At 31.0% G+C, this 27,963-nt stretch overlaps 1 protein-coding gene across 1 annotated transcript in view; it reads left to right on the top strand.

Moving 5' to 3' along the window:
- The first annotated feature begins 3,861 nt into the window (after positions 1-3,861).
- LOC142234717 (transmembrane protease serine 9-like) overlaps positions 3,862-27,963 on the top strand; it is a 67,366-nt gene continuing 43,264 nt past the window's right edge. The window contains exons 1-5 of the mRNA XM_075305890.1: positions 3,862-4,077; positions 11,139-11,567; positions 15,029-15,137; positions 15,204-15,496; positions 15,564-15,839. Of these exons, the coding sequence (XP_075162005.1) occupies positions 3,996-4,077; positions 11,139-11,567; positions 15,029-15,137; positions 15,204-15,496; positions 15,564-15,839 (1,189 nt within the window). The 5' untranslated portion in view covers positions 3,862-3,995. The remainder of the gene's footprint in view (positions 4,078-11,138; positions 11,568-15,028; positions 15,138-15,203; positions 15,497-15,563; positions 15,840-27,963) is intronic.

Below are 27,963 nucleotides of genomic sequence, written 5' to 3' on the forward strand. Positions count from 1 at the left end.
GAAATAAAATTTTGACAAAATTTTCTATAGAAATAAAATCTTGACAACATTTTGCATAGTAACAAAATTTTGACAAAATTTTCTATAGTAATAAAATTTTGACAAAATTTTCTAAAGAAATAAAATTTTGACAAAATAAAATCTTGACAAAATTTTGTATAGTACAAAATTCTGACAAAATTTTCTATAGTAATAAAATTTTGACAAAATCTTCTATCGTAATAAAATTTTGACAAAATTTTCTAAAGAAATAAAATTTTGGTAGATTATTTTTGGGGATCGGCTGTATATAACTATAGATCGATATGAACCAATTTTGGCATGATTGTTAGCGACCTTATACTAGCGCAATGTACCAAATTTCACCATGTACCAAATTTCAACCGGATCGGGTGAATTTTGCTCATCCATGAGGCTCCGGATCTGTTTGTATGGGGCCTATATATAATTATGGACCGATATGGACCAACTCCTGTTTGGTTGTTAGATACCACGTACCAAATTTTAACCGGATCGGGTGAATTTTGCTCTTCCAAGGGGCTCCAGAGGTCAAATCTGGGGATCGGTTTATATGGGGGCTATATATAATTATGGACCGATATGAACCCATTCCTGTTTGGTTGTTAGAGACCATATATTAACACTACGTACCAAATTTCAACCGAATCGGATGAATTTTGCTCATCCATGAGGCTCAGGAGGTCAAATCTGAGAATCGGTTTATATTGGGGCTATATATAATTATGGACCGATGTGGACCAATTATTGCGTAGTTGTTAGAGACCACATACTAACACTATGTACCAAATTTCAACCGAATCGGATGAATTTTGCTCATCCATGAGGCTCCGGAGGTGAAATCTGGGGATCGGTTTATATGGGGGCTATATGTAATAATGGACCGGTATGTACCAATTTTTGCATGGTTGTTAGAGACCATATACTTACACCATGTACCAAATTTCAACCGGATCGGATGAAATTTGCTTCTCTTTGAGGATCCGCAAGTCATATCTGGGGATCGGTTTGTAAAAGGGGCTATATATAATTATGGACCTATGTGGACCAATTTTTGCATGGATGTTAGAGACTATATACTAACACCATGTACCAAATTTCAACCGGATCGGAGGAATTTTGCTCCTCCAAGAGGCTCCGCATACCAAATCGGGGGATCGGATTATATGGGGGCTATATGTAATTATGGACCGGTGTGTACCAATTTTTGCATGGTTGTTAGAGACCATATACTTACACCATGTACCAAATTTCAACCGGATCCGATTAAACGACGTTAACACGTGCCGCCAAACTTTTTGACCAAAAAATTCGTTTTTTTCAAATTTTGAGCGACGAGCGGCACGTGTTAACGTCGTTTAATCGGGCTCAAATTTTGGCTATCCGAATATCTGGAAAGGGGATTCGTTTTGTGGGGTTAAGGCGAACAAGATTCCGACATTTTTTTGCCCCATATAAGTTGCGGTCATTCTAATATATATACTTTATGGGGTTATAGAACAATATTTCGATGTGTTACAAACGGTATAACAAAGTTAAGATACCTCCCATCCTATGGTGGATGGTAACAGGTTGGCTGATAAGTCCCCGGTCTGACACATAGATGGCGTCGCTAGTATTAAATGCATATTTTTATACAGTACCAACCTTCAAATGATTCGTGTCAAAATTTGACGTCTGTAAGTCAATTAGTTTGTGAGATAGAGCGTCTTTTGTGAAGCAACTTTTGTTATTGTGAAAAAATGGAAAAAAGGAATTTCGTGTTTTGATAAAATACTGTTTTCTGAAGGGAAAAAATACGGTGGAAGCAAAACCTTGGCTTGATAATGAGGTTCCGGACTCTGTCCCAGGGAAATCAACAATAATTGATTGGTATGCAAAATTCAAGCGTGGTGAAATGAGCACGGAGGACGGTGAACGCAGTGGACGCCCGAAAGAGGTGGTTACCGACGAAAACATCAAAAAAATCCACAAAATGATTTTGAATGACCGCAAAATGAAGTTGATCGAGATAGCAGAGGCCTTAAAGATATCAAAGCAACGTGTTGGTCATATCATTCATCAATATTTGGATATGCGGAAGCTCTGTGCAAAATGCGTGCCGCGCGAGTTCACATTTGACCAAAAACAACAACGTGTTGATGATTCTGAGCGGTGTTTGCAGCTGTTAACTCGTAATACATCCGAGTTTTTCCGTCGATATGTGACAATGGATGAAACATGGCTCCATCACTACACTCCTGAGTCCAATCGACAGTCGGCTGAGTGGACAGCGACCGGTGAACCGTCTCCAAAGCGTGGAAAAACTCAAAAGTCCGCTGGCAAAGTAAAGGCCTCTGTTTTTTGGGATGCGCATGGAATAATTTTTATCGATTATCGTGAGAAGTGAAAAACCATCTACAGTGACTATTATATGGCGTTATTGGAGCGTTTGAAGGTCGAAGAAGAAAAAAGTGTTGTTCCACCAAGACAACGCACCATGCCACAAGTCATTGAGAACGATGACAAAAATTCATGAATTGTGCTTCGAATTGCTTCCCCACCCACCGTATTCTCCAGATCTGGCTCCCAGCGTTATTCTTGTACTCAGACCTCAAAACGATGCACGCAGGGAAAAAATTTGGCTGCAATGAAGAGGTGATCGCCGAAACTGAGGCCTATTTTGAGGCAAAAGCGAAGGAGTACTACCAAAATGGTATCAAAAAATTGGAAGGTCGTAATAATCGTTGTATCGCTCTTGTAGGGAACTATGTTGAATAATCAAAACGAATTTTGACAAAAAAATGTGTTTTTCTTTGTTAGACCGGGGACTTATCAACCAACCTGTTATAAAAATAATTGAATTTTGCTAATGAATTTTTTTAATCAAGTAGTTTTTCATGCCCAATTAAAACTGTGATTGATACTATTATTTTCGTGATTGAAGACACTTCAATTAAAAAAAAAAAATCTTTAGTTTTTTTACGACCTTCATATTTTTTATTTTTGGTTGTTTTTTAGATCTGTTCTAAACCGGGCTTTCAATGACTTTATTTCATATTTACATCCGACATTTCGTTGGTGATTTCCAACCTCTTCTGGGATGAATTTTTATTGAAATATTTAGATTTTTGTCAAATTGTTGATTATTTTTATATTGTAGAAAGCAACGGCACAGCAACACTACGATAGGAAATTGAACGTAAACTGAAAGTTTTGAGACCTAAGTAAAATCGAATGAAAACAAATACGAAATTTTGCACTAAAAAAAGCACAACGGTAACAATGGTAAAGATATAAGAGTTTCGGCCCGGTCGAATTATGTATCATTATTCCCTATTTTATATTTCAATGACCCATATACAATGCCATTTCAATTGGTTTATTTATACCCAAATTGTTTGGCAATAAAATTTGAACTATTTAGTATTCAATACAAGTACAAAATATTTGCCATTAATACAGACTTTGAAAATCCCATGAATTATATCAAAAGTTATTTGTTGAGCTGGACATGACTTTGAAAACACTTTAAGAAACAAAAATAGATGAAAAAAGTTATATTTGAAATTGAAATGACCGACCGAATTCAAGCAATCATTGTGTATCTTCAAAATTCGCCAACACAGGTGGAGACTTGCTGCGATATGCTTACAAAAGCAAAAAGAGCTCTCCTCTCTATTGATTGCTGGGAATATCACGTTTTGTTGGATGGATGGGAAAAAAGTGGAATGTTTCAAAACTAAGATCAAAGCAGAAGCTTTAGTATATCGTATATCATCATCATGAAGAGAGCGTAAGAATATGATAAAATGCCAACACCAATCAAAAGTAAACTCAGTTTTAATCTAACAACCGGTGCGGTAACTGAAAACAAAAATTCAAATGTCTAAAATTTGTTTTTAGTACTAGAGAAACGGTTAAAATAAAAAAAAATCCTACAAATATAAAATACGTAAATAATAAAAAGAAAAAAAAAGAAGAACAACGAAAAGAACATGCTGAACGTTCATCGTCTAAAAAAATTTATACTAATAGCGGTTCTGATTTTAAATACAAGTCAGGCTTTAAATTACGATGGTGTGTATTACTTCATTCATATAAAGATAGTATCGACAATTACAGTGTCCCAAAGTGAAAAGAATTTGAGAAGAATTGAAAATTCTAGAATATTGAAAGAATAAAATAATAAACTGATACAGTAGAAGAAGTACACACTTAAAGTAGATATCGGATGAAACTTCAATTGATTTCAGAAGATTTCAACAAGATATCGATCAAAATCCATTAAAATGCCGTTTTAGTACTAAACTGAGATGGATCTTTGGATGGATCTTTATTGTGATGTATGTGTTTGTGACTTTGTTCGTGTTTTCACATATTAGGTTGACCAAAAACGAACAAAACTCTATGGTTTGCTGTAATCTAAAGTTATATTAAAAGAAACACAAAAATCACAATCATTTAATTTTTTGTTAAAATAATACTATACAGTGTACACTAAAGAAAAATGTTTTTTTTTGTTTGTAAACATAAAACGATTGTTAAATCTATACTGGGACGAAATCTCATATTTTGAGAGTATGAAAATCGGAGATTTTTAAGAATAGAGTAAAACAATTACAGTGAAACTTCCCACGGTCAATAAAATTTTGCCACATTTGGTTAATTTTAATGTAACAAATACATAGCAAACATTCCAAAATTGTCCAATTTTGAAAGGTGTCTTTTAGAGTGTTTTCATTGTATTTTCCCTACCGACTTTTTAGGACCAGCGTTACCATAGAGAATTTAAAAAAAATTGGCTCACATTTGTTATTGAAAAAATACGTACCAAATGAATTTAATAATTTTTTCCTCAAATTTATATCTAACTAAAATAGGCAATCATTTTATTTCCACTTAATCGAAAATCAATCCTTGAAATTGAAAGGATAAAACTCAGTTTAATTACTATAGAAAATTTTCTTTGCATATCTTCAGGCGTCAAAATTGTCCGCTTGATAATCGTGGACATAATTTTCCGCATTGCATTGAAGGCACAATGGTGAAAAGTAATATGATAATGGGAGTTTTGGCTAAACTGTGGTTGACCAGAGCGAAACTTTGGCGTTCGGCAAACCTCAAGTCAAAATTTAAAAAACCCATGTCAAATTTTTATTTGTATAGAAAGTTTTGTCAAAATTTTATTTCTAGATAAAATTTGGCAAAATTTTATTTCTATAGAAAGTTTTGTAAATATTTTATTTCTATAAAAAACTTTGTCAAAATGTTATTTCTATAGAAAATTTTGTCAAAATTTTATTTCTATATAAAATTTGGTCAAAATTGTATTTCTATAGAAAATTTTGTCAAAATTTTATTTCTAGAGAAGATTTTGTCAAAATTTTATTTCTATAGAAAATTTTGTAAATTTTTTTATTTTTATATACAATTTGGTCAAAGTTTTATTTCTATAGATAATTTTGTCAAAATTTTATTTCTATAGATAATTTGGTCAAAATTTGTATATCTATAGAACATTTTGTATTGAAATTTTTGTCAAAATTTTATTTCTATAGAAAATTTGGCAAAATTTTATTTCTATAGAAAGTTTTGTCAATATTTTATTTCTATAGAAAATTTGGCAAAATTTTATTTCTATAGAAAGTTTTGTCAACATTTTATTTATACAGAAACTTTTGTCAAAAATTTATTTCTACAGAAAATTTTGTCAAAATTTTTGTCTATAGAAAATTTTGTCAAATTTTTATTTCTTTACAACATTTTGTATTTCTATTGAAATTTTTGTCAAAATTTAATTTCTATAGAAAACTTTGTCGAAATTTTCTTTCTATAGAAATTTTTGTCAAAAATTTCATTTCTATTGAACATTTTGTCAAATTTTATTTCTATGGAAAATTTTGTCAAAATTTTATTTCTATAAGAAATTTTGTCAATAATTTATTTTTATAGAAAATTTTGTCAAAATTGTATTTCTATGGAAAGTTTTGTCAATAATTTATTTCTATAGAAAATTTTGTCAAATTTTTATTTCTATAGAAAATTTTGTTAAAATTTTATTTCTATAGAAAATTTTGTCAAAATTTTATTTCTATAAAAAATTTTGTTAAAATATTATTTCTATTTTGTCAATATTTTATTTCCATAGGAAATTTTGTAAATTTTTTTTTTATTTCTATAGAACATTTTGTCAAAATTTTATTTTTATAGAAAATTTTGTCAAAATTTTATTTCTATAGATAATTTTGTCAATATTTTATTTCTATAGAAAATTTTATCAACATTTTATTTCAATAGAAATTTTTGTTAAAATTTTATTTCTATAGAAAATTTTGTCAAAATTTTATTTCTATAGAAAATTTTGTCAAAATTTTATTTCTATTGAGAATTTTGTCAAAATTTTATTTCTATAGATAATTTGGTCAACATTTGTATTTCTATAGAACATTTTGTATGGAAATTGTTGTCAAAATTGTATTTCTATAGAAAATTTTGTCAACATTTTATTTCTATGGAAAATTTTGTAAAAATTTTATTTCTATAGATAATTTTGTCAAAATTTTATTTCTATAGATAATTTTGTCAACATTTTATTTCTATGGAAAATTTTGTAAAAATTTTATTTCTATAGAAAATTTTGTCAAAATTTTATGTCTATAGAAAATTTTGTCAAATTTTTATTTCTATAGAAAATTTTGTCAATAATTTATTTCTATAGAAAATTTTGTCAAGATTTTATTTCTATATAAAATTTTGTCAAAATTTTATTTCTATACAAAATTTTGTCGAAATTTTATTTCTATGAAAAATTTTGTCAAAATTTTATTTCTATAGAAAATTTTGTCAATAATATATTTCTATAGAAAATGTTGTCAAAATTTTATTTCTATATAAAATTTGGTCTGAATTTTATATCTATGGAAAATTTTTCCAAAATTGTATTTCTATAGAAAATTTTGTCAAAATTTTATTCTATATAAAATTTTGTCAAAATTTTATTTCTACAGAAAAATTTGTCAAAATTTTATTTCTATAGAAAATTTTGTCAAATTTTTATTTCTATAGAAAATTTTGTTAAAATTTCATTTCTATGGAAAATTTTGTCAAATTTTTATTTCTATAGAAAATTTTCTTGAAATTTAATTTCTATAGAAAATTTTGTCAACATTTTATTTCTATACAAAATTTTGTTAAAATTTCTATAGAAAATGTTGTCAAAAATTTATTTCTATAGAAAATTTTGTCAAAATGTTATTTCTATAGAAAATTTTGTCAATAATTTATTTCTATAGAAAATTTTGTCAAAATTTTATTTCTATGGAAAATTTTGTGAATAATTTATTTCTATAGAAAATGTTGTAAAAAATTTATTTCTATAGAAAATTTTGTCAAAATGTTATTTCTATAGAAAATTTTGTCAAAATTTTATTTATATAGAAAATTTTGTCAAATTTTAGTTCGTCATTTGATGCGATGCCAGCCAATGGACCTAACATCCCAACAAAAAAGCGTCGCCAAAAAAGTAATGAAAATGTTCCTTTTGGACCCGGAAGTTGTGCAAAATTGACGCAGAAGCGATGAATTTAACATGGGCTTGTCATAGGACGGAAGTCCTCCATTTCAACAGCCGTTGCACTGAATTTGCATCACTTCTCTAGGTGGGATCCGAGTTCAATGTTTTGGATGTGAATTAAGAAATTTTGTGATATTTTGAAAAATAAATAATTTTTAAAATTTTTTTATGAGTTTAAATGCATTCTTACGCTTATGTGGAAGGTTTGACATCAAATATTTTAAAAAATTCGCAATTTTCAAGATTGGACTTAGAATTTTTTTTCGACAAAATTTAAATGATTTTTACCATTTTATGAATTCTTACTCTGTTTTTAACCTATTTGAAACAAAAAAAGTTGAAATTACCCATTAAAAGTATGAAAAAACCAAGATATAAAAAAATTGAATTAAAAGAACTTACTGGGTACTTAAAATAAAGAACATCATTGGGAGTGCATTTTCTGGAAGTTCTTATAAAGTTGTGCCTTTGGAAGAACTTCCAATTTTTTTTGCTGGGATACCCAGCAAAAACTGGGTAAGCACTAGTGATTCTTTCAGTAATACTGGTAATCAAAAAGTTACTACTTGCAGTATTACCTGGGATTTAAAAATAATAACTTACCTGTGTAAAAAGTGATTCTTTCTATTAATATCGGTAATCAAAATCATATCTTGAGGTCCGGGTTCGTCTCTACAGTGGGCACCGTTAATTGTAGCGATAAGTAATGCCAAATTAAATTTCAGAAAAAATTTCCAATAAAACATACCAAGGTATATTTAGGAAGGTAGTTTCAAGCTATCAGATGATTACAATTTTTTCATTTGAGCAGAATTTTGATTGTCGGTATCTGCTTAATGGCATAGGCGTAGCTAAAAGGGTTTTATGGGTTTTTCATCTCCCCCTACCAAATACCATTCAGTATTTCTTCAAATCATGGTTATATATCATTGAATTAAATATTATGGTTTCTTCCCATCTATAAGAATTTATTTTTTCTCTTTTTGAGGTATCTTCACAATGAGCACACATCGTAGCTTTTACCCCCTACGAAAATGTTGCTAGCTACGCCAATGTTTAATAGACAATTGTGACAAATAAAAATAAAAATTCAAAATAAAATTATTTTATACCAAAAATTTTGAATGTTCAATTTGCTTTAAATTTATGACAGAAAAGTAACGAAATAAATTATCCTCATAATTGATGGTAAGAATTACTTCAATTATTCTTGTAGACCGTATCATATTTCGAAGCATACATCGATCATTTCCAGATTTTCTCTATTTTAAATTTCCAACTTGTTAAACATATTGTTCAACAAGTGAGAAATTTAATTCAATTTGACTGACAATCAAAGTTTCAATATGGCGACTGACATTCTTGTTTTTGTAATACTAAAACTACCTTACTAAATCTGCCTTGAAAACATACATTTGTTTTCTAAAGTTGTATAGGACATAATTTATATTACAAAATAACATAGTTGAACAGATGCATGTCGTGAAGCGTGGTATAGTGTGTTGGATTACAAAACAACAGGGGTGAATTCGCACTTTTTGGGTATCTTTATGGTAAGGATATTATTTTAGGAGAGCTGGTATGCTTGCGAAGAAGTACTTATTTTTCGACTTACATGGAAGTACTTTCCTCCAATGTCATGCCCGTGTAATAGTGTTACTACTGATATATGTTCGAAGAAGTTGTTACCAATTTGGCGCTGGCATACTTGTACTCATACCTGGTAATAGGAGTTTTTTCTGGGTACCTCTAGATTTCTAAGTTCGGAGGTCATATTCCCTTGCTGCAATATAAGACTTTCGTAGACTTGTTCATGGGAAAGCAAATAAAGGGCAATAGTTTAAAATTTACCAAAATTGTAAATGATATAATCCCAATTTGATGCAGGTTTATGTGGGCCTAAAACATTTCGATTTCCACCGTCAAGCAAATCGGATAAAAATTGCTGTAAATATAGGCCCAACTAATCGATTCGGCAGATTGGTCCACTGAAACATTTTTGGACCGCTTTTGTGGAATGATGCAAAATTTCAAAGTTTAGGCAAATTCGACACAGATCTTTGTGGACGTAAATACCTTTACAATTCCAATTTAAAGAAAAATGGTTAAAAGTTGCGGTGAGCCCAAAAAGTCAAACCGAGAGATGGACACCATATTCGGCATGCCCATTTGTGGGTCTAAAATATTTATAAATTTTCAATTTCAGGCAAATCGGATAATAAAACTGATGCATGGTTAGAGTGACCGCCTTACCTACATAGTCGACTGAACACCAAAAAGTTTGGCTCCCGTTCGGAAATTGCTGTAACAAGCAGTTTCTTTTTCAATGAACATAATATAGAATCGGCCAATACTCATTGCTAAGAGGGGAGTTCACTACCTGTGGCATCACAATGGACTGAATAGTCTAAGTGATCCTATACTTAGCCTAACTGCAGTGTCTATATTTGGTTTCTTCAATATCAAATCGACTCTAATATAGAGAACCATGATGTTCACAAAACCATGAAAGGGTGTTTTCTAAAAATGCGGTTTCACGAATGTATAAATTTATCCGAGGCGGTAATCGAAATTAATCCATTCGTAATCATTACGTTTACAGATCAAGAACTGTAGTTATTATTTTGTTCATGCATAGTGTATTTATCGTTATCAAATTTGACAACGACTGTTCTTCGTTTGACAGCAAGTCTCAAACATGTTGACTATGTTTCATGAATGGATGGTGTTGGTATTCAATATCTAAATTTATCAGCATCAGGTTATATGAATTTTTAGCCTCTTACAATGAGCACAGAAAATTCTGCGTTGAAGACAATAATTACTCGAACAATAGTCACATACGGAATTTGAAACATCGTATTAATTTGCATTTCAATAAAAACATGTTATAGTTATATTAAAATATAAAATATTTTTTGTTCATAAATTCATTTTATTCTTAATATAAACATCCTGGTTCCGCTCGAACTGACTAGCAAGCATTTAATTAATGAAACCGGTTTTTGCATTCACTATGCTCTATTTAGCAACAGCAAACATAAAAAATCTGAAGCAGCACAAATTGAGAGTTCTCATCTTCATATTGTCCGTTTGAAATATAATATAATAAATAACAAATTTCATTGAGAAAAAATATTAGATTTTTTTTCCATTTTCTTCGGTTTTTTTTTGTTAGCATAATAATTTATGTTCTTTTTTTGTGAAAAAAAATATTTCATATAAATTAGGTAAAAGTGAAAATAAGAATGATAATTTTAAAAGCTATATTAAGGGAATATTCCATAAAATTTATTATACGCATTGATATTTAATTATTTTGATAAAAAATAAAATTTGCATTTTTTATATTCAAGTTTGCTTTGAGCCACTGCTCACTTGAAGAACATTTGAATATTAAAGTAATTATTCAATGAGTCGTGAATGCAATACCAACAGTGTTATGCCTATGTTAGACAGGTGGCAAGGGTTCAAACACAATTGAATGATGAACTTCTTCTTAACAAATAAATATATATTTAATGAATTGTTAAGTTTCTAAACAATTTTGTTTGTTTATTTATAGCCTCGGTGAAATGTTATAACCCCAATGGCCGTATTGGCAGATGTGTATCCGTTTATGAATGTTCTACAATATTGGGCATAATTCGTAATCAACGATCGACAGGTTATGCATTTGCTCGCCAGTCAGAATGTCCAAATGGTAAAGGTCGTCGACCTTTTGTTTGCTGTACCGTCGATACCGGCTTTGTGGATCGTACCCAATTGCATGGTCAACGGATTATATTTCCATCGGATACAGATGGTTCTTTCACCATGAATTCTGTGACCCATAATTCGTTTACCCGCCTCAAACCTCAAAATTACAATGATGATGAATTATATCCGAAACCACCTGTATGTGGTCCCATATCGGTTGTCAATAAAATTTATGGTGGTGAGGAAGCAGAACTTGGAGAATTTCCTTGGTTGGCTAATTTGGAGCATAAAAAGGGTAAGTAGGGGAATTCTTGGAATGAGTCATTCGTTCATTCATCATCGATTAATGGGAGAAAGTGAAATTATGACGAAATGTTAGAGAATGAGATGAATCTGAATGACGGAATATTCAACTAATGCGGAATTTTTATAACTCTCGATGAGACATAAGATTGGTGCTTAAATAATTCAATAACAAAATTATCATCACGTTTTGCCTTTTCAAGTTGAATTAATGTAAAATTTTCCCAAGTGAAATTCCGGGAAAGATATTATGATTTGAAAATAGTTATTGTCATTAAAGGTTTGACATCGAATTCATTTCATTTATTGTGGTTATTGTTAATGCCCCCAGATAGCGCATATTTTTTCAAAAGACAAATTAAAAAGATGACATAAAAAGCTGGAGGAAGCTGCCTCAGCTGAATGATTCCCAGATGAAGTTAATGTCAGGTAAATATATTGGGTTCTTAGGAAACGTGGATTACTGGATTCAGAAGTGAAAGGCAGATTATTAAGTATCTGGATTTTTGTACAACGTTGAAGTAGCTAAGATATCACCGAAATGAGTCTTGTCTTACATCTCCATGAACAACTGGTGGTCTTTTTTCCAGAACTGGTGGGAAGAAATATTGTCACCACCACCATCTGCATTCCTGCTTCAAGGCCAATTTTTGTCAATGATGCCATCTTGATAATTGAGAAGAGGTCCATAAAAAGTTCAAACCTTAAGGGATGGTCACCTTAAAGGGTTTTTTTTTTATCAAGCCAGATGCAAGGCTTAACAGGTTGGCTGGTAAACCCCCGGTCTAACAAAGAAAAACACATTTTTTTGTCAAAATTCGTTTTTATTATTCAACATAGTTCCCTTTAAGAGCGATACAACGATTATAACGATCTTCCAATTTTTTGATACCATTTTGGTAGTACTCCTTCGGTTTTGCCTCAAAATAGGTCTCAGTTTCGGCGATCACCTCTTCATTGCAGCCAAATTTTTTCCCTGCGAGCATCCTTTTGAGGTCTGAGAACAAGAAAAAATCGCTGGGGGTCAGATCTGGAGAATACGGTGGGTGGGGAAGCAATTCGAAGCGCAATTCATGAATTTTTGCCATCGTTCTCAATGACTTGTGGAACGGTGCGTTGTCTTGGTGGAACAACACTTTTTTCTTCTTCATATGGGGCCGTTTTGTCGCGATTTCGACCTTCAAGCGCTCCAATAACGCCATATAATAGTCACTGTTGATGGTTTTTATACCCTCCACCATAGGGTGGGGGGTATATTAACTTTGTCATTCCGTTTGTAACACATCGAAATATTGCTCTAAGACCCCAGAAAGAATATATATTCTGGGTCGTGGTGAAATTCTGAGTCGATCTGAGCATGTCCGTCCGTCCGTCTGTTGAAATCACGCTAACTTCCGAACGAAACAAGCTATCGATTTGAAACTTGGCACAAGTAGTTGTTATTGATGTAGGTCGGATGGTATTGCAAATGGGCCATATCGGTCCACTTTTACGTTTAGCCCCCATATAAACGGACCCCCAAATTTGGCTTGCCGATCCTCTAAGAGATGCAAATTTCATCCGATCCGGCTGAAATTTTGTACATGGTGTTAGTATATGGTCTCGCATAACCATGCAAAAACTGGTCCCCATCGGTCCATAATTATATATAGCCCCCATATAAACCGATCCCCCGATTTGGCTTGCGGAGCCTCTAAGAGAAGCAAATTTCATCCGATCCGGCTGAAATTTGGTAAATGGTGTTGGTCCACATCGGTTAATAATTATATATAGCCCCTATATAAACCAATCACCAGATTTGACCTCAGGAGCCTCTTGGAAGACCAAAATTCATCTGATTCAGTTGAAATTTGGTACGTGGTATTAATATATGGCCTCAAACACCAATGCAAAAATTGGTCGAAATCGGTCCATAATTATATATAGTCCCCATATAAATCGATCCCCAGATTTGACCTCCGGAGCCCCTTGGAAGAGCAAAATTCATCCGATTCGGTTGAAATTTGGTACGTGATGTCAGTATATGGTATCCAACAACCATGCAGGAATTGGTTCAGATCAGTCCATAATTATATATAGCCGCCATAATTATATATATGCCTTTCGGAGAAGCAAAATTCATCCGATCTGGTTGAAATTTGGTACGTGGTGGTAGTATATGATATTTAATAACCATGCCAAAGGTGGTCCGTATTAGTCCATAATCATATATAGCCCCCCTATAAACCGATCCCGAGATTTGGTTTTGGAGCCACTTGGAGGAGCAAATTTCATCCTGATCTGGCTAAACCTCTGCTTGCAAGATCGGTCGGCTGGCAGTGATCGACAGATCGGACATGAGAGTGTGCATCTTAAATAAAATTAAGCATATTAGTCTTTCAAGGAATCGGAAGGTTCCGGAGCAGCAACCACTGCTACATGGAAGCCATATCAGATTTTTATTGGGTGATGGCGCAATTTTTCTCACTTATGTTTGGTATCAAGCTTGTCGAAGGTTCAGCATCCTAAGAGGAGGAAATCCAAAACTTCCGAAATTCCTTCCTACCTAGCGGTTTCCTAATCTGTTTGTATTTATATATAACACAATAAAGAGGTTTTCGACAAATTATCTGCAGAAGATAGCCTTTGTATGGGAATAGCCATTCTTTTTATTGTAATTATACCAATAGGGAGCCACCGTGATGCAATGGTTACCCGCCTTGCATACAAAGTTCAATCCCAGTTTCTACCAAACACCTATTGACATTTCTGAGTGTTTCAAGGCTGCTCTAAGTGGTTGCACCGCAATGTGAAACTCCGTTTTGACTCTAAAAAGAAGCTATAAAAAGGAGGACCCTTACCATCGAGGTAAACATAGTAACGGACAGTACTCAGCTGTAAGAGAGAAGTTCACCACTGTGGTATCACAATGGACTGAATAGTGCAAGTGAACCTGAAATATCGGGCTGCCACTATACCTAACCCTAACCTATTCCGAAACTACTCCATACACCTATAACATTTCACAGATACCGAATAAGGAGTGCAGTATCGTCTCAAGAGCTCCACGAAACAGACAGTTTTGACATTACGTCTCACAAAAACAGCATCCTCTTTCAGTAATGCTGGTGACATTTCTGAGTGTTGCAAAGCTGCTCTAAGTGGTTTCACTGCAATGTGGAACACTGCTCGGACACGTCTATAAAAAGGAGATTAAGATAAATATGGAATCGGGCAGCACTCAGTGATAAGAGAGAAGTTCGCCACTGTTGTATCACAATAGACTTAATAGTCTAAGTGAGCCTGAACCAACCCGGCAACCCACTATGCCACTATGTCTAACCTAACCTAGTATTGAAACCTCAACCACTGACCAATGGACATCATCTTGAAGGTCAATTCGCTACAAAGACCCTGAAAAATTTGAAATGTCAAGCAAATCTTACTAAAAATATCGTTCTTTCTTAATTTCAGCAAATGGTGCCTTGGTTTCGGTCTGTGCTGGAAATGTAATCAATCACAGATATGTTCTGACTGCTGCTCATTGTGTAAAGGGAAAAATTGAAGAAAAAGTGGGACAACTGTAAGTAGAATTTTTCGGCTTTAAATCTTGTGAGCACAATTCCTAAATTTTTCCATTTCTGTGCAGTGTCTCTCTACGAGTTGGTGATCATAATACTCAGTCGCAGTTAGATTGTAATAATTTCGGTTGTATAGATCCATTTCAAAGATTCAATGTGGAAAGCATTGTGGTTCATCAAAATTTCAATGCCGACCCACTGATATACAATATCAATGATATTGCCTTGATTCGTACCGATAAACCTATAAGATATAGTGAATCTGTGGCTCCCGTATGTCTACCGGATGCATTGCCATCCTTGTCGCCACTACGAAGCGGAATGAAATTAACTGTTGCCGGTTGGGGACATAATGGAACAGGTGAATATTTCAGGCAAATTATTTGTTTTTTTTTTGTCTAACAAAATTGAATTTTCTTTCTTTACAGTGAAATACACTGCCGGAAAACAGAAGGTTGATGTACCCTATGTGGAAAATAGTAGATGTCCCCACAAGATAACCCATACACAACTTTGTGCTGGTGGAGAATATCGCAAAGATAGTTGTACCGGTGATTCCGGTGGTGGTCTAACGCGTATTACTCCAGATGGTTGGTTTATTGAAGGTCTTGTATCGTATGGTCGTGGATGCGGTTTAGAGACGCCTGCCATCTATACAAGAGTGAGAAGTTTCATTCAATGGATCCATGATAATGTTAAACCTTAAATTATTATCCGTAAGGGATAGACGTAAAGGAGAGAATGGAGCCTATTCAGAGGAAAAACTTGGGATATTTGGTGACACCGTCGATCTTTAGAATTTCAACTTCATTATCGTCTCCATTCTTTAGATGGAAGTGCCGTTTAAAAAAATTAACTGTGATATTCTACTATATTTTTTAATGCTTTTGAAATTTGTCATACGGGGAAGGACCCTGCTATCAGAGGGTGAAGTCATCATATCAATAGCATAAATGTGATAATAGGAATGACTAATATCAACTTTCTTTCCATTTAATTTATAATTTTAATAAAATAGGTGTTAATTTATTCAATAAAATTTAATATACCCGATTAATTTTTATCGTTCAAAAGCAAAAAAAGTCAGAAATAACATCAAATTTTAGACAAAAACATCGCACGCCGCCTAAAAGTGTCTCTGCAGTATTTTGATCCATTCCCAGAGAAGTGCCATCGTGCGATGATCAACGCTTTTGTATTATTTAGTGTCAACATTACTCTCCAAATAAAATTTTGAGAGAATTTTCTATAAAAATAAAATTTTGACAAAATTTTCTATAAAAATAAAATTTTGACAAAATTTTCTATAAAAATAAAATTTTCTATAGAAATAACATTTTGAGGAAATTTTCTGTAATAACAAAATTTTGAGAAAAACTTCTTTAGTAAAAAAATTTGAGAAAATTTTCTATAGAAATAAAATATTGAAAAAAAATTCTATAGAAATTAAATTCAGATAATTTTTTTTTAAATAAAGTTTTGGCAAAATTTTTAAAAAAATAAAATTTTGAGAAAATTTTCTATAAAAATAAAATTTTGAGAAAATTTTCTATAGAAATACAATTTTGAAAACATTATTCAATAGAAATAAAATTTTGAGAACATTTTCTAAAAAAATAAAATTTTGAGAAAATTTTCTATAGAAATAAAATTTTGAGAAAATTTTCTATAGAAATACAATTTTTAGAAAATTTTCTAAAGAAATAAAATTTTAAGAAAATTTTAGAAATAAAATTTTGAGAAATTATTCAATAGAAATAAAATTTTGAGAAAATTTTCTATAGAAATAAAATGTTGACAAAATTTTCTATAGAAATAAAATTTTGAGAAAATTTTCTATAGATATAATTTAAAAAAAAAAAATTCTATAGAAAGAAAGTTTTGGCAAAATTTTATTCAATAGAAATAAAATTATAAGAAAATTTTAGAAATAAAATTTTGAGAAAATTTTCTATAGAAATAAAATTTTGAGAAATTATTCAATAGAAATAAAATTTTGAGAAAATTTTCTATAGAAATAAAATGTTGACAAAATTTTCTATAGAAATAAAATTTTGAGAAAATTTTCTATAGAAATAAAATTAAAAAAAAATCTATAGAAATAAAGTTTTGGCAAAATTTTCTGTAGAAACAAATTTTGAGAAAATCTTCTATAGTAATAGAGTTTTCAGAAAATTTAAAAATGAAAAAAATAAAAATTGTACAGTGAACAAAATATTTTTTGTGGAAATAAAATGTTGAGAAAAGTTTCTGTAGAAATAAAATTTTGAGAAAATTTTCTAAAAAATAAAATTTTGAGAAAATTTTCTATAGAAATAAAATCTTGAGAAAATTTTCTATAGAAATAAAATTTTGAGACATCATTCAATATAAATAAAATTTTGATAAAATTTTAGAAATAAAATTTTGAGAAAATTTTCTAAAAAAAAATAAAATTTTGAGAAAATTTTCTAAAAAAATAAAATTTTGAGAAAATTTTCTATAGAAATAAAATTTTGAGAAATTATTCAATAGAAATAACATTTTGAGAAAATTTTCTATAGAAATAAAATGTTGACAAAATTTTCTATAGAAATAACATTTTGACAAAATTTTCTATAGAAATAAAATGTTGAGGAATTTTTCTAAATAATACAATTTTGAGACATTTTTCCATAGAAATAAAAATTTGAGAAAATTTTCTATAGTAATAACATTTTGAGAAATTTTTCTATAGAAAAAAATGTTCAGAAAAGTTTGTGTAAAAATAAAATTTTGAGAAAATTTTCTATAGAAATAAAAATTTAAGAAAATTTTCTTTAGAAAGAACATTTTGAGAAATTATTCAATAGAAATATAATTTTGAGAAAATTTTCTATAGAAATAAAATTTGGAGAACATTTTTTAAAGAAATAAAAGGTTGAGAAAAGTTTCTGTAGAAATAAAATTTTGAAATTTTCTATAGAAATAAAATTTTGAGAAAATGTTCTATAGAAATAAAATTTTGAGATAATTTTCTGTAGACATAAAATTTTGAGAAATTTTTCTGTAGAAATAAAATTTTTAGAAAATTTTCTGTAGAAAAAAAAATCTATCAAAATAAAATTTTGAGAAAATTTTCTATGGAAAAAAATTTTGAGAAGTTATTCAAAAGAAATAAAATTTGGGAAAATTTTCTATAGAAATAAAATTTTGAGAACATATTGAAATAAAAGGTTGAGAAAAGTTTCTGTAGAAATACCATTTTGAGAAAATTTTCTATAGAATTAAAATTTTGAGAAAATTTTCTATAAAAATAAAATTCTGAGAAAATTTTCTATAGAAATTTTCCGGGTCAATAAAATTTTTAGAAAATTTTCCATAAAAATAAAATTTTAGGAAAATTTTCTATAGAAATAAAATTTTGACAAAATTGTCTATAGAAATAAACTTTTAAAAAATTTGTCTTTAGAAGTAATATTTTGAGAAAATTTTCTACAGGAATAAAGCTTCGGGAAAACTTTCTATAGAAATAAAATTTTGAGAAAATTTTATATAGAAATAAAATTTTGAGAAAATTTTATATAGAAATAAAATTTTGAGAAATTATTCAATAGAAATAAAATTTTGAGAAATTATTCAATAGGAATAAAATTTTGAGAAAATTTTCCATAGAAATAAAATTTTGAGAAAATTTTCTATAGAAATAAAATTTTGGGAACATTTTTTATAGAAATAAAAGGTTGAGAAAAGTTCTGTAGAAATAACATTTTGAGAAAATTTTCTACAGGAATAAAATTTCGAGAAAACTTTCTGTTGAAATAAAATTTCCAGAAAACTTACTGTTGAAATAAAATTTTGAGAAAATTTTCTATAAAAATAAAGTTCTGAGAAATTTTTCTAAAGAAATAAAAATTTGAGAAATTTTCCGGGGCAATAAAATTTTTAGAAAATTTTCCATAGAATTAAAATTTGTGGAAAATTTTCTATAGAAATAAAATTTTGACAAAATTGTCTATAGGAATAAAATTTTGAAAAAATTGTTTATCGAAATAAAATTTTGAGAAATTTTACTACAGGAATAAAGCTTCGAGAAAAGAAATACAATTTTGAGAAAATTTTCTATAGAAATAAAATTTGGAGAAAATTTTTTACAGAAATAAAAGGTTGAGAAAAGTTTCTGTAGAAATAACATTTTGAGAAAGTTTTCTATAGAAATATAATTTTGAAAAAATTTTCTATACAAATAAAATTTTGAGAAAATGTTCTGTGGAAATAAAATTTTGAGATAATTTTCTGTAGAAATAAAATTTTGAGATATTTTTTCATAGAAATAAAATTTTGAGAAAATTTTCTATAGGAATAAAGTTTTGGCAATTTTTTTTATAGAAATAAAATGTTCCGAAAAGTTTGTGTGGAAATAAAATTTTGAGTACATTTTTTATAGAAGTAGAAGGTTGAGAAAAGTTTCTGTACAAATAACATTTTGAGAAAATTTTCTTTAGAAATCAAATTTTGAGAAAATTTTCTATAGTAATAAAATTGTGAGGAAATTTTCTATAATAATAAAATTTTGATATATTTTTCCATAGAAATAAAATTTTGAGAAAATTTTTATAGAAAAAAAGTTTTGGCAAAATTTTTTATAGAAATAAAATGTTCCGAAAAGTTTGTGTAGAAATAACATTTTGAGAAAATTTTGTATAGAAATAAAATTTTGAAAAAATTTTCTGTAGAAATAAAATTTTGAGAAAATTTTCTATAGAAAAAAATTTGAGAAAATTTTCAATAGAAATAGAATTTTGAAAAAATTTTTTTGTAGAAATAAAATTTTGAGAAAATTTTCTGTAGAAAAAAAAATTTGAATAAATTTTCTATAAAAATAAAATTTTGAGAAAATTTCTATAGAAATAAGGAGGACATTTTCTATAATAATAAAATTTTGAGATATTTTTCCATAGAAATGAAATTTTGAAAATAACAAAGAATTATATTTTTTTTGTAATAAAATGAAAATTTTAAAACAAAGTACGGTTTAATTCATGGAGTACCTCCCCAAAAGGGAAATAGACTGCTGAACCGGTATAGGGCTAGTCATATGTGTGTATGTATCAGTCCCAGTTCTGGTCAAAACAGGAAAAAGTAAACTGTTTTATAGGAAGATGAACCACCTTGTGCGAAAATTGACCTAAATTCTACACCACATTTTGAGATTTTCACAAAGCGTTATTAAAACCTGAAAATTTAATGCCTTGGTATATTTGTTAACTGCACTTCATGAAATTACACCCTCTCATAAAAGAAATAAATTAAAAGTAACGAAAAAAATCATTGGCGCCAAATCATGATCTCATTGAAAAAATATTATATAAAGATTTTATGTCCTTAAAATACGAATGCGATTTTTGCTTAGAGTAGAAGACGCAGTTCTCTGATATAATGCTATTTCCTTATCCAAAAGACGATAAGTTATTCAACTTAAGAATGGATATCTTAACATGAAAACAAAAAATCATTTGACTAAAGTCAACGTGGCTTTAATAAATCTGAAAACTTCTTTAAAATTAAAGAAATCGTCTTTAATATATAAGTTTAGTGACTTTTTGTGTCTTCACTACACAGAAAAAAATGACACTAAATTTTTTCCAATTAAAGTCTTAATTGAGTTTTAAACAAGTAAGGAAAGTCTAAAGTCGGGCGGGACCGACTATATTATACACTGCACCACTTTGTACACTCAAAAAAAAGTGAACTCTCTATTTCACTAAAGCCATATTAACTTTATATTAGTTCATAGAATCATTATGTTTGGAAAAAGTTTATTTTAGTCAAATAATTTTTTGCGTATATTAGTTAAATGAACTAAAAAACGGGAAAAAGTTATACACAAATAAAGCATAAAGATTTCCTAATTTCGTATTTCTTACAAAATAGTTCATTATTTCTTTAAATTTGCAAATTTTACCAAAAATGTGTCCATCATGAACTTCGTATGTCACTAAAGACATTCTTGCAATTTTGAACTCCAAGATTTCTCTTAAAACTACAAAATTTTCTTCAACTACTAAAAAATTTAGTTATGTCTAATAAATTTTCTTGAATTTGTCGAAAAATATTTACTTATTTTTGTCATATCGGAGTGATGCCAGCGCTTGTAATACCGTTTAGTTAAAATTTTCTAAAAAAGTTCCAAATTTTCTAAAATTAATCGAAAGTTATCTTTCCTGGTGGGTTCACTGTTTTTTCAGTGTAGATCCATATTTTCCATACCATATCAAATCCGTCAAATGTGTTGGGTGCTATATATATAGGTTTTTGTAACAAATACATACATTTAAATCTGAATTGATGTGGACAAAATTTGTTAGACTTCTACAAAATCTATAGACATAAATTTAAGTCGGTAAATATCCTGGGGTGGAACACAATGTTAATAAAAAGATATGGGAAACATTTAAATCTGAAGCAATTTTAGTCAACTTCGCAAAAGTACATATGTATTCGATGTATAGGAAAATTGGAGTCATGTTTACAAGTTTCGACTTAGCAGTGGCGATTTTACAAGGAAAATGTTGGTATTTTGGCCTTTTTTGCCGAAATCAGAAACACATATAAAGTGTGATACGGTCAAAATTTGGTCAATATAAACTTGACGTATTTCTTTCAATTTTGCATTTAAAAAACCTGAACACCCCTCATTTTGAAAATGTGTGTTTGTAGAATGTTGCTCCTATTTTGATTTTGGAATTCACTCTTCAGTTGTCAAAATGCCGTCCAAGCAAGAAGAGCAGCGTATCAAAATTTTTACAAATGTAATTAAAGTGTTGGGGGAACGTTTGTCGACAGCCAGGAAGTCTGGATCGGGGGGAAATCGAAAACCGGAAGCCGCTGAGACGACAAAGAGAGTTGCCGGTAGTTTCAAGCGAAACCCTAACCTCTCCGAAATGCCGCAAATAAGCTGGGTGTATTGTCTACAACCGTGCATCGAGCCAGAAAACGAGCCGGAGTATCGACTTACATGAAGGCAGTGACTCCAAATCGCGATGATAAACAAAATACGACGGCCAAAGCGTGATCCCGGAGGTTGTACACGACGATGCGGACGAAGTTTGACTGCGTGGTAATGGACGACGAAACCTACGTCAAAGCCGACTACAAGCAGCTTCCGGGAGAGGAGTTTTATACGGCAAAAGGAAGGGGAAAGGTAGCAGATATTTTGAAGCACATAAAACTGTCAAAGTTCGCAAAGAAATATCTGGTTTGGCAAGCCATCTGTACATGTGGCTTGAAAAGCAGCATTTTCATAGCTTCCGGAACTGTCAACCACGAAATTTACGTGAAAAAGTGTTTGAATAAACGTCTGCTGCCTTTCCTGAAGAAGCACGGTTGTTCCGTACTGTTTGGCATCTTGCCATTACGGTAAAAAGGCCATGGAGTGGTACGCCGCCAACAACGTGCAGGTGGTTCCCAAGGACAAGAACCCTCCCAACACGCCAGAGCTCCGCCCAATTGAGAAATACTGGGCTATTGTCAAGCGGAACCTAAAGAAGACCAAAAAAACTGCTAAGGACGAGCAGCAGTTCAAGGCAAACTGGCTTTCTGCGGCGAAGAAGGTGGACAAGGTGGCTGTACAAAATCTGATGGCAGGTGTCAAGCGTGAGGCCCGGCAATTCGGATTTGGAACAGCGAAAGCCTAACTGAATATTTTTCCTGAATTTTATACTAATTGAACTTGAAAAAGAAATTTAATTTGATTTTTTAAATAAACGATTTCACCGATTTACACGCGTTTTCCCTTGACCAAATTTTGACCGTATCACCCTTTATATGGGAGCTATATCTAAATCTGAACCGATTTCAACCAAATTTAGCTTACATAACTGTTATTTTTCACAAGGTGTAAAAAAAATTCACGTTAATTGGAATACAAATTTAACCTCTGTTATTATATGAGTGTACATCGGGCGAATGATATATACGGGAGCTATATATAAATCTGAAGCGATTTCAACCAAAATTGACATGCATGTCCAGAATGTCAATTCTACTCCCTGTACAAAATTTAAAGCAAATCAGGATGAAAATTTGGCTTTTGGGGGCCGTATAAGGGCATATCGGGCGAGAGATATATATGGGAACTATATCTAAATCTTAACCGATTTCAACCAAATTCGGCACACTTTACGACACTATCAATTGCCCTCCTCGTGTAAAATTCAAGGTAAATCAGGGTGAAATTCAGGCTTTTGTGCGAAGGATATATATGGGAGCTATATCTAAAACTGAACCGATTACTTCCAAAATTAATAGAGTTCTATTCTGACTCAAAACACATACTTGAAGTCGATTGGACTAAAATTGCAACCTAACCTAGGTTAGCCCGATGTATCAGGCTCACTTAGACTATTCAGTCAATTGTGATACCACAGTGGTGAATTTCTCTCTGTCCGATTCCATGTTAAGCTCAATGTCAAGGAACCTCCTTTTTATAGCCGAGTCCGAACGGCGTTCCACATTGCAGTGAAACCACTTAGAGAAGTTTTGAAACCCTCAGAACTGTCACCAGCATTACTGAGGTGGGATAATCCACCGCTGAAAAACTTTTTGGTGTTTGGTCGAAGCAGAAATCGTGTCTGCAAGGCGGGCATGCTAACCATTGCACCACGGTGGCGACCTAGACTTTTATTACAAAAATGTTTTCACAGAGACGGACGGACAGACGGACATAGCTAGATCGACTCCGGGGCCGGTAATATTGCCAAAGACACCATATCTCGTTTCCTTCTGGGTGCTGTAAACATATGCACTAACTTATAATACCCTGTTCCACAGTATGGCGCAGGGTATAAAAATATTCAATATTTTAAAAATATTCAATTTTTTAATTGAAGCTAAAATCAACCACAAAAATTTATAGTATCAATTAATTTTTTAATTTATACTATCATTTCTGTGATTGAAGATATTTCACTTAAAAATTAATTGGACCAATTAATTTCGTGATTGACGACAAAACATATTTTTTATTTGTGTGTACAAAACACAAAAACGTTCCAAAATAGGAAATGTTTTTCAATACTTTATTTTGAAGATGTGTTTTATTTGAAACATAGGTTAGGTTGGAACCCGATCTATCAGGCTCACTTAGGCTATTCAGTCCATTGTGATACCACAGTGGTGAACTTCTCTCTTATCACTGAGTGCTGTCCGATTCCATGTTAAGCTCAATGACAAGGGACCTCCTTGTCAGTGAGCTGAGCTTGAACGGCGTTCCACATTGTACTGAAACCACTTAGAGAAGCTTTGAAACACTCAGAAATATACCAGCATTACTGAGGTGGGATAATCCACCGCGGTCGAAGTAGGAATCGAACCCACGACCTTGTGTATGCAAGGCGGGCATGCTAACCATTGCACCACGGTGGCTCCCAAAAAATCAATACCAAAGTCATTCGTGTAAAGACAAAATTTTTGCAGCCGGAGACAGAGAATGAAGCCGACCCATTTTTGTCGGCGGTGGCTAATACTAATTTTTTGCCTCCGGCAGCGGCGGATTGATGGCTAAGCCAATATAAATGTGTCTTATCGACGGCGGACAATTATCCATAATAAAATCAATTTGATGTTATTCGAATGGTAATGAGATTAGTTGTACAACTTATCTTACAATCATATTTACACATAATTCAAATGTTCTGAGCCAAATTTTTGCAAAATTATTATAGCAACTTGATACTGACGGATTTTGGGTGGAAAGTTAAACATTTTGACAAAAAATGCAACCATTATTAATAATTTTTTCTGATTCAAATCAATATTTTTGATTAATTGGAGCGCTAACGTTGAGTCGAGATGAGTCGGCAAATTCGGCGACGGCTTCGACTGGTAAAAACTAGTCGGCGGTGGCTAAAATCGGCGGCGCGACTCGGCGGCTTCATTCTCTGGCCGGAGAACATATCTATCGACCGATAAATCATAAATGTCCCGCCCGACTTTAGACTTTTCTTACTTGTTAATTTATGTAATTTATTCATGCAATTTATGAATTGCATCAGTGGACAGTGAACACAATTAATATAATAAATGAATTATTTATTAGTGTGTGTGAATTTTTAGAAGAATTTTGTGAATTGGATTGCATGCGATTTACTCATGACAATATACTCATGGTGTAGAACTCTCGTTAGGTATTTCCACAAGTCAATCAAGCTACAACAGTCAACACGCACTCCGGTTGCTATTGTCTATTATGAATAGCTCTGGGTGTGTAATAATTGAGTGTCAAAACACGAATAATCTCAATCGAACAAATCGAACTAGTTCACCTAATTGTCGTTATTGAATAAATCGCAACATGAAAGAACACTCCGCAAATCCGTAATGAAAACCCAACTATGGGGACAAGTAAATGAACACACAGAGAACACAAATAAACAATAAACGTTATTGATCCCAAGAGGAAAAACAAAAACAATAACAACAATAAAATATAAATGTATAAATTATTTAACAAAACAATGTTTACTCAAACATCCGTATGTTGGGGGTCACACTAGGAAATTGAACTAAAAATAGATTGGAAAGAACTATGCTGTTTGGTTTTGTTGGAATTTCTTTCATAATAACGAATATGACCATTTAAGGAATCAGATATCAATCGAAACCAGTTTGTAAAAGATATCAGCATCCCCTTAACATCATCTCCCAGAGAAATGTGGAATGCTAACAAATCAAGCACATGCAAAATTCCAAAACCATATATGAGCTTCGAATGGACCACAATAAAATCTGAAAAAAAAAGATTCCAGAATTAATTTAAATTATTTTGAAATTCTAATGAAAAATGAACCAAATGTTCAATTATGTGGGCAATGACTAAGCGTCACTTGTGGATTTCAGTTTCAGCCAACTGAAGCTCAATTGAATGATCAAGGCATCTCTGAGGTATTCCCCAAGAGATTTTTTGTTGTTAAAATATCTGGTTGTCATTTTTAATGGAGTGAAACCGATGTGGAATTGTATAAACAAAATGATTTCAAGCTACGTCATAACTTGGGGCTTAAATTTAAGTATGAAATAAAAACACACAAATAATCATAGTAAAAAATCATGACTTACTCTTTAGAGAGAAACTTCATAAATGTGAGTAGTTTTCAACAGCAACGTCATCAACTCGCTTTATTGACTTCTGGGAGTCATTGTGTCAGAGTTCAGTGAACTTCTCTCTTTTCTTAACCACAATCAATGATAAATAAACAAGAAACCCAAATATCGATGGCGATTTATCGATTTAGAATCCATTTATGGTTTAGTTACTCTATGGCCTATTCTGAGCGATTAGTGACATTATTTTCAAATAATCTAAGAGGGAAGTTATGCGTGCGAATTCAATTGGAATTGAAAGTGAAACCCGGAACACGTTGTTTTTTTGGTTTTTGGAATGCAAACAATTAACATCAGCATTATGTGTAGATTGGTTTGATTGAAAATTAAACACAAATTTCCAAAACTATTTGTGGTATACTAAATCAAGGGCTTAAGTTTGTTGAACTATAGCGCTAGCTGCTACTAAAAGAATTTATGGAATGACTACCGTATATAGAATTGCATGGAAATCCCTAATATACAAGAATTACGAGTCAATAAGATGTTTAAACTTAATTTAGAATTTTGGATACTTTATTGTGGTTGACAATCTCGATGACCCTATACTGAAAAGACATATTCGGTTCCAAAGTATGTTAATGACTTTGGTATTGATTCCGAGCCAAGAAGTGCAGACGTGAAGTAACGATACATTTAAGACATAATCCTCTTTTAAATTTGAGTTTTGCATACTTGAGTCTAGGTAACAAATTTGAATTTATTCGTTTTTTCTGCTTTGTTCAACGTCCTTGAAAAACGTCCCAGCAGGAAAAAAGCGTCGCCAAAAAAGTACTGGAACTGCAAAATTAGCGCAGAAGCGATGAATTTAACATGGGTTTGTCATAGAACGGATGTCCACCATTTCAACAGCCGTTGCACTGAATTTGCATCACTTCTTAAGGTGTGATCCGAATTCAATATTTTGGATGTGAATTAAGAAATTTTGTGATATTTTGCCAAATAAAAAATTTTTTATAATTTTTTAAGCATTTAACGCTTAAAAAAAAATATTCATATAATCTCATGTGTAGAAAATTTGATTTATGCATAGGTATGTATACAATATTTTTACAATATTAAATCGAATGATTTAGTACCTTTTGTGTAGACATTTTTGAGTCGATATCAGATTTATGGTACAATATCTTTGACAAAATATTTTAATATTTTGAGAAAGTCTTTATCAACCTTATTTGCTAATAGTCTTTTACAAATATGGCAAAACAGACATGTTCATGTGGGAAGAAAATCTCAATTTTGTAAAAGACATAGTCAAAAACAGGATTTTATTGATCTTCAAGAATGTCTTAGTCGAAAAAAGAATGCGATTCTATATTATCGATTTTTTATTTCGGTAGAAAATGTTGTCAAAATTTTATTTCAATTGAAAATTTTGTAAAAATTTTATTTCTATAGGAAATTTTTGCAAAATTTTACTTCTATAGAAAAAATTTTGCAACATTTTTTTTTCTACAGAATTTTTTTGCAAAATTTTATTTCTATAGAAAATTTTTGCAAAATTTTATTTATATAGAAAATTTTGTCAAAATTTTATTTATATAGAAAATTTTGTCAAAATTTTATTTTCTTTAAAATTTAGTCTCTTGACAATAATTTTCCAGTGAAATTTTTGTAAAAAGTACATTTCCGCTCAAAAAATACCTTTTTGTACTTTCTTAAAAATTGTATTTTCCATCCCTGAGTAACTGGCAAATTGACCAAAAT

The sequence above is a fragment of the Haematobia irritans genome, chromosome 1 (genome assembly GCF_050003625.1).
Source record: "Haematobia irritans isolate KBUSLIRL chromosome 1, ASM5000362v1, whole genome shotgun sequence".
In the NCBI taxonomy this organism is placed as follows: Eukaryota; Metazoa; Arthropoda; class Insecta; order Diptera; family Muscidae; genus Haematobia; species Haematobia irritans.